Source organism: Cynoglossus semilaevis, chromosome 7, assembly GCF_000523025.1.
Source record: "Cynoglossus semilaevis isolate Cse_v1.0 chromosome 7, Cse_v1.0, whole genome shotgun sequence".
Classification (NCBI taxonomy): domain Eukaryota; kingdom Metazoa; phylum Chordata; class Actinopteri; order Pleuronectiformes; family Cynoglossidae; genus Cynoglossus; species Cynoglossus semilaevis.
In genome coordinates this window covers 9842710-9854027 of record NC_024313.1, presented here as the reverse complement: position 1 = coordinate 9854027, position 11318 = coordinate 9842710, and the positions used below count along the sequence as shown (strand labels likewise).

Genomic DNA, 11318 nt, shown 5'->3' with positions numbered 1-11318 from the left:
GCTGTTATGTTATGATTTGGATCCATCACCTGCACATAATCCTGGCCTCAAACCAGTGATGTTGTTGCTGTAAGGCTGGAACATGTCATCGATTTAGACCAAGACAGTTGGAGGGTGTTAAAAAAAAAAACTTTGTTTTGATAGGTGTTTTTAACGAGATGCCTTAATTTAGGCACCGGCGTTAAATGTTTCTGCTTCTCGTGTCAAAATCTAACAGTATCGTGCAATAACGCCTCTCACTGGCGTCAGTTGGATTTGCAATTCCAGGGACACAAGAGTTAGTCAAACAACCTCAACAACGTCTAGTACGGGGTCTTGATTCTTCTCTTGATCCCGTCCTTCAAAAATGCTCTAAAATCTTCTGAATGCAAGGAAGAGGAGGAGGAGGGGCAGGAGGAGGAAGGAGTCAATTCTCTATGGTCTTCAGTTCGTTTGAGTTGGACTCCTCTGATCTGGTCCAGAAGTGACTCTCCATCAGAGCAGTGAAGACCACAATTCCCGGTGTTACTGAGAGCCAGGCTGGAAGGTGAAGGAGTTTGAGGGCTGCTGGTGCGGTCACTCGGCTCCACCTTCTTCAGTTGAAACCCGTCTTTGATCTGACTCAGCAGTGCTGACCGGTTCCCAGATAGCACAAGACCGTTGTCTCCTCCACTGGTAAGTGAGGACAGTGATGGAGCAGGAGTTGGAGGTGACGGAGAAGTTGATGGTTCTTTAGTTCCGTTTTTCTTCTCCACCCTTTTTAATCGCCTGGCCTCTGTAATGTGACATAACTGTACGGACTGCTGCCACGACCGTACACGGCTTTCTTCTCCAACACTGTGTGTGGAGGGTGAAGGAGCAGGACGTTCATCACTTCTGTCTTTTTGCTCCACCTGCTTCAGCTGGATGCCTTCTTTGATCTGAACAAACATTGACAACCTGCCCCCTGGTGATGGCAAACTGCTGTTCCCTTTGCTACTAGCCAGTGACAGCACTGAAGTAGGTAACAAAGGAGGAGGAGGTGGTGGTGGTGGAGGAGGAGGAGGTGGAGGAGGAGGAGGAAATGGACCTGTAGGTGCCACGTGAATTGAGGCATATGTGGGAGAAGTTAGGGATGGCATCATTGGTGGAGCTGCCCGGTGGGGAGGGGGCAGCGGTGCGCATTGTTTTCTTGGAGGAGCTTTTTTCTGAGTACCGTCTAACGCCCCGTTATCAGAAATGTCCACGTCCTTCAGCTTGGGCTGAGAGATCCCACACATGTCGAACTGATTCTGAAGCTCCACATCCAGGTTCTTCAGGTTAAATGCTGCGTTTGGACTGTGGTCGACATGCCCCAAGTGCCTGAAGTTGGTCGGAGGTCCGATGTCTGCAGTGGTCAACCTATTTTTCTTCCTTTTACCTTTGCTTTTCTTTTCCTTCTTGGACAAGGAGGAGAAGGAGAAGGAGGAGGATGAGAAGTCGTTGGGCTCAGACTTACTCTTGATCTCCGGATTCTTGATGTCGAAGGTTGCCATTGGCAGCTTCGGACCATTTTGATGGACATTCATCTTCGAGGCCTCCAGTTCAAACCGTGTTGCCATGTCATGTAGTTGACCTTCTTCTGGGGGATCCTTCTTCCTGGTTCTTTATTGTTTGTTGGTGGTGGTCGGTGACTCGGGACAATCTCTCATCGTCGTGAATCCTCTGCACTGTAGTCTGGTGTAGTTGCTGCTAATGTTTACCATCAGCTCAAGTGTCTTTTAACTGACAGCTGGATTAAAGGGAGTTAGTACTTTGTTATGAATTCCAACTGAATTCTCTCTCCTTTGATCTGAGATGCGAGTGTGCTGCAGTGACACGTCAAAGCCACGATGCACCACATAATGTCACTTACTCACAGAACATAAAGAAAACATCAATGTATTTTCATTTCAGTGAGTTTTGTTTTTGTTTTTTATTTATTTATTTTTTAAATCTTTAGGACTTGCTACATTGTTCTATTCAGTGTCAGTGTCAAAGTACAGAGGCAATGATACGATATGTTCTCATATAGATATGGTTCTGTTTGCATGTGTTTACGCACCAGACAACTGTCGTGCTGTTGAGCGTCGGTTAACTACCAGTTAGTCTGTCTGTAGACAAGTCGTCGTCGTCGTCGTCTGTCAACACTAAAAAAAGAATGTTGCTCTGTTTCCCTCACAGAAGTGTACCAGAAACCACCTTTGACCTTCAAGGGGACGTCCACAGTGGCGCTGCGCTGCCAACCAGCAAGGTAACGCAGTAGTTGTAGCTTTATTTTGTTTATTGTAGGATTTAGGTATGAAAGTCAGCTGTGGCTAATGATTTAGCAGTGATTTGGGACTAAAGAAGATGCAGAAAAATAGAAACCAGCCGATACATTTTGTGTTGAAAGTTTTTATCAGAGGAGTAGAGTGGAAAAGAAAAATGACAGGGGAAAAAAAAAGAAACATGGCTCTGTGCCCCCTGAAAGGGAACCAGCCCCCCACTTTTGAAATCACTGCTATTAGCTCACATATCCACCCATATTACGTCCCAAACAAACAATTAAGTCCGTCCATAAATCTGATCCTGAGTGTTCCAAGATATTAAAGGAAAGGCAACGATAAAATGGATAAATCATTGTTTATTAAATCATTTTTTTAAAAAAACAATTTTTTTTAGTTTTTTTTTTTTTTTAAGCAACGATAAAATGGATAAATCATTTTGTTTATGATATCATAAAAAAAGTAGTTTTTTTTTACTTGACATCAGTTAGTGTTTGCTGTAAATGCTTCTGAAAATCCAAGTTAGTAAGAGTGCAGTGACACAGAGGCAGCTTTGATCCGCCCACGTGGATTTCACCGTGTGTTTATAACAAAGTGATCAGTCGTACACATGCACATTAAAGCCCGACTCTGCCTCATCCGACAGTAGTCATTAGCCTGTTCACAGCCGTGCACTCTAAAAGAGGATTCAAATGGAAAATTTAAAAAAAAAGTGTGTTCTGTTCTCACAGAGCTCAGGAAAGCTGGAAATGGAGAGAGGAATGGTCAAACCCATGATCCGAGGAGAGCAGCAGGACAGCAGGTGGGACGGACCGCTCTACATCATCTCCTCTTTTTTCATGTCCTCCTTCTTCCTCCTCTTCTCATGTCATCTGACGGTTTGGTTTTCTCTCTTCAGGTCTCAGGACATGTCAGGGGACAGGACGGAGCTGACTCTCCCTGCCAGCATCGAATTCAGAGACAACTGTAAGAAATCTGCAGAAATTATTTTTTTAATTACTTTGTAAATTAAGTTCAGTTCTGTAGAATATCAACACAGGCATCATGAAATGTTCTGTCTTTGCGCTGTGAAAATGGGATTGTCCATTTGGTAGAAATGTTCTGTCTTTGTCTTTGCACTGTGAAAATGGGATTGTCCATTTGGTACAAATTGTCCCTTTTTTGCCAACTGTGTCCTCCAGCTGAAGACACCTTCCTGTCAGCCATCATCAACTACACCAACAGCTCCACGGTCCACTTCAAACTCTCCCCCACCTATGTCCTGTACATGGCCTGTCGCTTTGTCCTGTCTCCGTCCTACCGGCCGGACATGTCTCCTTCAGAGCGGACGCACAAAGTCATCGCCATCGTCAACAAGATGGTGAGCATGATGGAGGGAGTCATCCAGGTCAGTACTGCCGCTCGCCGAGTCATCACTTAGACACAATTACCTCATTAGTGAAGCCTCTCACCCCCTCACCCCTCTCACCCCCAACCTAGTTTGTGCTTGTGTTGAACTCTGGCTATAACTTGAACTTTTGCCCCCCCCATTAACAGACTTCTTACAACAACTGCACTTGTTGTAAGCCCATATGTGCATGAATGTTTTTCTTTTGCAGCTTTCTCTCCACAGTTGCCCCCCTGTCCCCTCCCACACACACACACCCTCCCTCCGTGGTAGTTGCTGCTGTTGCCTTGTTGTATGGCTACCTGCTCACGCTGTGACATCATTGCTGCGTCTGGTTTACTGAAACACATCAGTCAGTTTCCTGGGACCCCATGAGGACCGTAGCCCAGTGGTGCCTTGTTAGGAAGTGCTTCATGTTGCGCAGCACTTGTCATGACATTTTAAACTGTTTTTTAGAAAAATAGTAAAATGCCATAATGTGCATAATTATTTATTATATTACCAAAACAAAAGTCACTTAATTATGATCCGTATTTCTTGAAAATTAAGCCACAGTTTATTGTCAAATTTTACAACCTTGAGTAAGAAAAGTGGCCAAATGGGGCTCAGATATAAAAAGCACTGCCGCAGGGCTGCTGATTCAGCTCCTTTAAGTTGACAATGGAAAGTGGTTTATTCATGCAGTGGCTTTATTTTTTTTAATGCTGTAAATTAAATCTCAAGCTGCACATTTCACCTGCCAGCTGGTTCATATGTAGGTCATTTTTCGGTTACAAATTTTGCTCTATTTTTGCCAATTTTCAATGTCTCTCCTCGTTTAGACATTTCTTTTTTCTTTTTTTTTTGCCATATAACTGCACTGTGAACTAAAATGTTCATTTGGCTGCTTCTTACCGTCTTTGCCATATAACTGCACTGTGAACTTAAATGTTCATTTGGCTGCTTCTTACCGTCACCGTACCACGCCTCGTTTGTTTATTCTTCACAGGCCGCAAGCTTTAGTTTGAACCACGCATGGTTTCCCCCTTGTTTTGCTCCACATATTTCCACAGTTTTCCTGGCTAATCCTAACATCAGCCTGTTTTGTATTGCTTTCCATAAATTATCCAAATATTAGAAGGTTGTTTATTATTTGTGTCAGACCGAACACACACACCTGTTGTACTGCGCTCCCAGAACTTCTGCATATAAAAACAAAGGACTGTCACTTTTCAACCAGGAAATGACTGAAACAAACCCTTTAACCTCAGCTGTTTCTCAGATCTTTCCTTATCCTCACGTTCCCATTCATTTTTTGCCAACTTTTGTTTGAAATTCCTTTCACACCGTCCGACCATCAAGGTGTCAATTCTGACTTTAACTCTCTCTCCCTCACCCCTAGATTTCAGGTGTTTCCCCCGACAACCATATTATAAAGACTTACTATTTGGTCAAATGTTTCTAGGCAGATTACGTCGACCAAAGAAAAGTTCCTTAAATGAAAAATTCATTATTTCTGCTAAATTAAAAAAAAAAAGATAACAAGTGACAGCTCAAATATTCAGTAATAAAAATATCAGTTAACTCACTAATACCATGAAGAACTTCCCAGGCCTTGATCCGCAGCTTAGGATTTTCATGTTGACCTTCGTCTGTTATGTTCTCCAACCAGTTCACCATAGCTTTACATTGTGAACCATGACGTGTCTGTGTATTTGTGTGTGTGTGTGTGTGTGTGTGATACATGGCCGTGTCCATACTGTAGCTGTTGACGTGTTTTCTCTCTGTCCTGTGAACATGTCCTCCTCCTCCTCCTCCTCCTTATCTTCCTCTTCCTTCCATCCAGGAGATTCGTGATGAGGATCAGGTAGGCTAGCACATTAGCACCACATGGTACGGCTGCTACAGACTCGGCTGCCTCCCTCACTTATTCACCCGCTCACTTGTTCTTCCTCTCTCTCATTTTCTTCCCTCTCTTGGTTTGGGCGATGTGTGTACAGTTGTAATAAAAAGAGGAATTTCACAGAGAAATGTTTACATTTTTTACTCCGTACCTTGTTAATGCAGCAGCGTTGCTGGGTGAGTGTAAGCTTATGGAAGGTATGAGAGAAGATGAAGATGAAGTGGCAGAAAGATACATGAAGTTGGTGCCATTTAAATATATGAGGTGGTCATACAGCGATAGAGTCAGAGTGGCAGATGGAGGGTTCATTCTACTGTAGTGTATAATCTGATAGATTTAGATTATTTTACTGAAACATCGTCGCCCAACCTTTAAAACTCTCACTCTCTCACCACTGTTTCTCTCCCTCTCTCTATCTTTGTGCTTCTTTTAAAACCAGCCCTTAAGTGTTGCTGCTGCTTCTTTTCCTCCATTCTAACAAAAATGTTTGGTTTTTTTTTTTGTTTTTTGTTTTAATGAATCAATGGTCATGTGACCTGCCCACAGCTGGAACACTAAGCAACAACAGCAACATCATCTCCACTAATTCCATTCAGTTTCCTGGACCTGCCTGGTACTAAACAGAACACAGACAAAGCAGCGAAACGAGCAAAAAGAGCCAGACTTAAGAAACCCCCTCCTCCTCCTCCTGACTGTCCCATCTTTGATCTCATCCATTCCACCTGACACCACGTCTTGGCTTCTTTTCCTCCACAGTGTGGATGAGAGACAAGCGTCTGTCTGAGCTCGACCACCGTCTCTGCTTCATTTGTCTGTTTGGGACTTTAAAATGATGTCATCATCTGTGGTTTTAATCCTTTAACATTGGATTGTTTTGGATGCACTGAGCTCCACCTCTCATTCTCTGGCTGTTCTTCAAAGATGATTTTATTTTTTTTGTGGTTTTTGTTACTTGTCTACTCATTCTCTGGCTGTTCTTTAAAGATGATTTTTTTTTTGTGGTTTTTGTTACTTGTCTTCCAAGGCAGGGATAGATGAGTGGAGGAGCGACCTTTGCACATTCCTCCCTCTGTCAGTGGTGGGCATATTAACCAATCAGCTCCTCAGATGTTGACCTCTGTCGCTGCCTATAAACCCAAGAGAAGAAAACTGGGATACTTTCAAATGTAGACTTACAATAGAGACACATTGAAAGGACCAAAAGTTAATAATTCTGATAGCAAACTTCACTGTCCACTTCAGGGACCACTGTGACTGCAAAACTGCTATAAAACTGCAGTACAATTTCCCCCTTGCACACAGAAAGAAATATTTTACCCTCCCCTACAATAGCTCTGCGCCCCCACTTTTGGAACCACTAATTTAAAACGTTATGGACCACAGAGCAGTAATTAGAGTAGAAGAGTAAAAATCTTTTATTTTATTTAAAGTTCTTCTGGTCTAAATACATGTGTCCAGTCCATGTAGACATGATTTAAACTGGTGAAGTTATTTTTTATATCTTTGATTGGTGTCTGACAGAGGTTGGTGTCTGGAGACCTGGTGAATGCTGTCCGGAGGTGAAGTGATGTCCTCGCTGTCCTCTGATGGACAGGTCAGAATGTCTTAGAAAACGGGAGACATTCAGATGAAGGACAGTGATGACCACTTCACCTTCGAGGCACTTCAGGGGGAGGAATGGGCGGGGCATGAGTCTATCCCTGATGTAACCACTTGTGGCTGCTGCTCAAACAGAAACTCCTTCTGTCTCCTGCCTCTTCTCTAACCTCCCCCACCCCCCAGACTAGACTTCCTTCAACTGAAGTAACACCTTCTTCTCTCTGTGTATGTGTGTGTGTGTGTGATTGATGCGTGAACAGAAGCAGAAGAACATCGCAGGAGCGCTGGCTTTCTGGATGGCCAACGCCTCCGAGCTCCTGAACTTCATCAAACAGGACCGAGACCTGAGCCGGATCTCACTGGACGCACAGGACATCCTGGCACATCTGGTCCAGATGGCCTTCAAGTCAGTCTGGGTGCTGGTGTGGGGGGGAGTGATCACTTTATAGATCACTGGTTTTTACAAAATACAGCAAAAACCTGATTCTACTGGTACTTTTAATACTTCCTGTAACTGATTTTAGGACTTATTTTATATTGTTAACCTTCAATTTGCATCATTAGAACCAGAAATATATAAATTTTGCCTATTTTTTTATTCATAAAAGTTCCTCTCAAAATTGTCCACTTATTTTGCAGGTACCTGGTATTTACATGATTAGAACCAGAAAAAATATAAATTTTGCCTATTTTTTTAATTAATGAAAGTTCCTGGATCCTATAAAAAAAAGTTGTCCACTTATTTTGCAGGTACCTGGTCCACTGTCTCCAGGCTGATTTAAACAACTATATGCCAGCCTTCCTGGACGACCCTGAGGAACACAGTCCACAGAGACCTAAGATAGGTCAGAACTTTAAAAAAAAAAAGCTTATTCTACAACCTGAAGCCTAGTTTCTGTTTGAACCACTCATGGACCTGACTTTCTGTCTTCTATAGAGGACGTCCTGCACACTCTGACGGGGGCCATGTCTCTGCTGCGACGATGTCGGGTCAACGCCGCCCTGACCATCCAGCTCTTTTCGCAGCTTTTTCACTTCATCAACATGTGGCTCTTCAACAAGCTGGTGACGGACAAAGACTCGGGCCTGTGCTGCCACTACTGGGGCGCCATCCTGCGGCAGCAGCTGAGCCACATCGAGGCCTGGGCGGAGAAGCAGGGGCTGGAGCTGGCCGCCGACTGTCACCTCAGTCGAATTGTTCAGGTAACTGCAGGAGAAGGACGACGGTCTTTGAATAAACCAGCAGGTGGCAGCATAGATGCATATTGTAATATACAGGGATTTCACATGAGTAAAACACTCTATAATGTTCTTGTATGTTAAATATGAAGTGACCAATCACTTGTCTGATTCAGCAATGTCGAATGTCTGCGTCTTCCAGGCCACCACTCTGCTCACCATGGACAAGTACTCCATGCAGGACGTGCAGAACGTCCACAACACCTGCTTCAAGCTCAACTCCCTGCAGCTGCATGCACTCATGACCAACTACCACTGTGCTCCTGATGAGCCGTACATTCCTCCTGTGAGTCTCCAAGTACAAAAATCTCAAAAGACAGTAAAGGTAGAGTGCAGATGTAACGACTTCCTGATGTGCGCAGGAGCTGATTGACCACGTGGTGGCAGTAGCTGAAAACACAGCCGACGAGCTGGCGAGGAGTGACGGGCGGGAGGTCCAGCTGGAGGAGGACCCTGACCTCCAGCTGCCCTTCCTCCTGCCGGAGGACGGCTACTCCTGTGACGTGGTGCGCAGCCTCCCCAACGGCCTGCAGGACTTCCTGGATCCACTGCTACAGAGAGGTAAGGAATAAAACAGTGAACTCTGTGGGTTACGGCGTTGCCTGCTCCTGAAGATGGCGCCCTAGAACGACTGAATTTGTCCGTGTGTGTGTGTGTGTGTTTGTCAACCAGGTTTCTGTCGGTTGCTGCCTCACCCCCGCTCTCCTGGTACCTGGACTGTGCACTTTGAAGGAGCCGACTGCGACAGCCACTTCTCCTCAGTGGAAAACTCTGAGATGGTACGACACACATGATTGTTAAAATGAATGTGTGTGTGTGTGTGGTCTTGTCTATTTGTTGGAAGGCAGTGATTAGGGTGATTGTAGCTGGGGCAATTTACTTTTCATAACAACCCCCAAAGATGCACACACACACACACACGATAACAAACACACACAAACACAGTACCTTCCTGTGTAATTGGTCTGTTTATCCCCGTACTATTTCACGACTGTAGTCTCGACACCATGCAGGCGCCACACACACACATACACATACATACATGCTTTGATTAATGTGTACTGCAGCAGACGGGGGTCAGTTTTCAGTGTGTGAACTGGGGTTTGTTTCTCACAGAGTTCTGTTCTTCCTCAGCGTTAGGTTGTTTGTTGACAGACAGTTTGGGAGGTGAAGTCTTTACATAAACTCTGAACAACTAACTCATCCATATGTCTGTCCATCAACTATAAATTGTTTGGAAATACTGAAAAAACTCTGAACAACTAATTCATCAGTCTGTCCGTCCATCAACTATAAATTGTTTGGAAATTATGGCTTGACAGAGAAAGAAAAGAGTAGAAACATCTTAGCATCCTCTCGTAGTACTTGACGTTAATCCTCGACTCCTGTGAAGTACCAGGGAGTGAGTAGCATTTGAAGCCATCCTAAGTTGGTCGTCTTTGACTCTGTGATGTGGCCTCTCCATAAAAGGTGTCTGATCTTCTACGTTTTTTAAACCAAACAGCTGAACAAACAGGCAGTGGAAAAAAACATCTGGAGTCCGAACGTAAATCTTTTTTCTTTCCACTCGTACAACAGTAACGAGTGGAGCGGCCGCAGACAGAAACTGGAGCTGCTCCACGATGAAAGACCTGTAGAAGACAGAGTCCACTTCTCTGTGTTCCAGCGTCTCACAGTCGTCGTTCTTTATTTCACCACAGATTAAAGTATTTCTGACTGTTTCACCATAAACTTTAAATATCTCAGAGTCTCAGAGCTTAGAAGTATACAGTACATACTGTACACCTGAGTGAGCAGAGAAGACAATGAGAGAGAGATGTTGGGGATGGAGCTACCAGGAAGCAGGAGGAGACGTGTGGATGTAGTGATGGATTGTATTTGACCTCAGTGACGAAACGTGATGGATTTTATTGGTTATATGGTCTTTGAAAGGAAACTGAACACAGACTGTAAAGTTGCTGTTGTTGTGTTTGTTGTTGTTACTCATGTGGTGTCGTCCCTCCGTACACAACCAAAACAAACACACGGCAAACTGCTGTCAAATCCTGACATGAGCTCATTTATTTTGGCAGGTAGCCATTGCTGGAAATGTCCTCCTCCCTCCCCCCTCTCTCTCTTTCTCTCTCTCTCTCTCCACCAAGCTGCCCTGCCCTGTTCATGTGCTCTGTGTGTTTGTAAATGTGTGTGTGTGTGTGTGTAGCCATGATGTGGTTTTTCATTCCTGACTCTGCTCCAGTGACCACTAAGTTCCTCTGTGGCCTCCCCCCCCCCTCCGCCCCTGTTCCCCTCCATCCCTCCTTTATTCCTCTCCTCCCTGCTCCCATCCCTCCCCCGGTTGTTTCCACTCCACGCTCTCCTTGTCGGAGTGAGCACACGCTGCAGCGCTGCGCGCAAATGAAAGAAAAGGACCGGCAAGGTTTCATCCTCACTGACCAGCTCGTTTCTTCCTCTCCGTCTCTGTCTTTTCAGCCAATGAGGAAAGAGCCGGAGGTCGTCACGGTAACCCTGAAGAAGCACAATGGCATGGGCCTCAGCATCGTGGCCGCCAAGGTAGGACGAGATGCACGTAACGGTCTGTACACGTGTGTCTGTGAGGGTGTGTCTGTGGCTGAATGTCCAGTGAGAGACTTTGTTGTCAGTTGTTGTAATTTTGTTGAAATAAAAGTGTTTCTCTAAGTTTACATCTGAGAAACCAGCTTCAGTCGTTGAGGAGAGGAAGCTGAAGCAGCACAGTGAATCACTGATTCTGACAGGAAGTGAAGAAAAGAAACCTGATTTCTGAGGCTGAACTTTTGGCAGCGTGCGCATGTGTGTGTGTGTGTGTGTGACCTCACTGTTGAGACTGTCACTAACGTGGAGACTAAACAGTGACGCTGCAGTGGAGAGAACAGAGACTGCTCTCCGGTCAGACCACCGTGCAGGGTGGGCTCACCAGGGTGGGGACAGTGTTTCACTGTCTGTCCTTCAG

The 11318-nt window shown here is 44.8% G+C and overlaps 2 protein-coding genes across 16 annotated transcripts in view; one reads left to right on the top strand and one right to left on the bottom strand.

Moving 5' to 3' along the window:
* Nucleotides 1-11318, top strand: part of afdna (afadin, adherens junction formation factor a) — a 60132-nt gene that overhangs the window by 29794 nt on the left and 19020 nt on the right. For 11 of the 15 annotated variants that reach the window (XM_025057119.1, XM_025057120.1, XM_017033663.2 and 8 more), the window contains 12 exons: nucleotides 2161-2230; nucleotides 2975-3045; nucleotides 3142-3209; nucleotides 3425-3630; nucleotides 5456-5476; nucleotides 7372-7517; nucleotides 7862-7956; nucleotides 8049-8314; nucleotides 8493-8636; nucleotides 8713-8911; nucleotides 9023-9129; nucleotides 10820-10900. In XM_025057119.1, coding sequence (XP_024912887.1) covers nucleotides 2161-2230; nucleotides 2975-3045; nucleotides 3142-3209; nucleotides 3425-3630; nucleotides 5456-5476; nucleotides 7372-7517; nucleotides 7862-7956; nucleotides 8049-8314; nucleotides 8493-8636; nucleotides 8713-8911; nucleotides 9023-9129; nucleotides 10820-10900 — 1474 coding nt within the window. The remainder of the gene's footprint in view (nucleotides 1-2160; nucleotides 2231-2974; nucleotides 3046-3141; nucleotides 3210-3424; nucleotides 3631-5455; nucleotides 5477-7371; nucleotides 7518-7861; nucleotides 7957-8048; nucleotides 8315-8492; nucleotides 8637-8712; nucleotides 8912-9022; nucleotides 9130-10819; nucleotides 10901-11318) is intronic. The other 4 variants (XM_017033664.2, XM_017033661.2, XM_017033662.2 and 1 more) reach the window with 1 other exon arrangement.
* On the bottom strand, nucleotides 9-1874 carry LOC103381105 (neural Wiskott-Aldrich syndrome protein-like). The gene has a single exon (XM_008313314.3). It carries the CDS (start codon nucleotides 1557-1559, stop codon nucleotides 303-305), a length of 1257 nt encoding a protein of 418 aa, XP_008311536.1. The 5' UTR covers nucleotides 1560-1874; the 3' UTR covers nucleotides 9-302.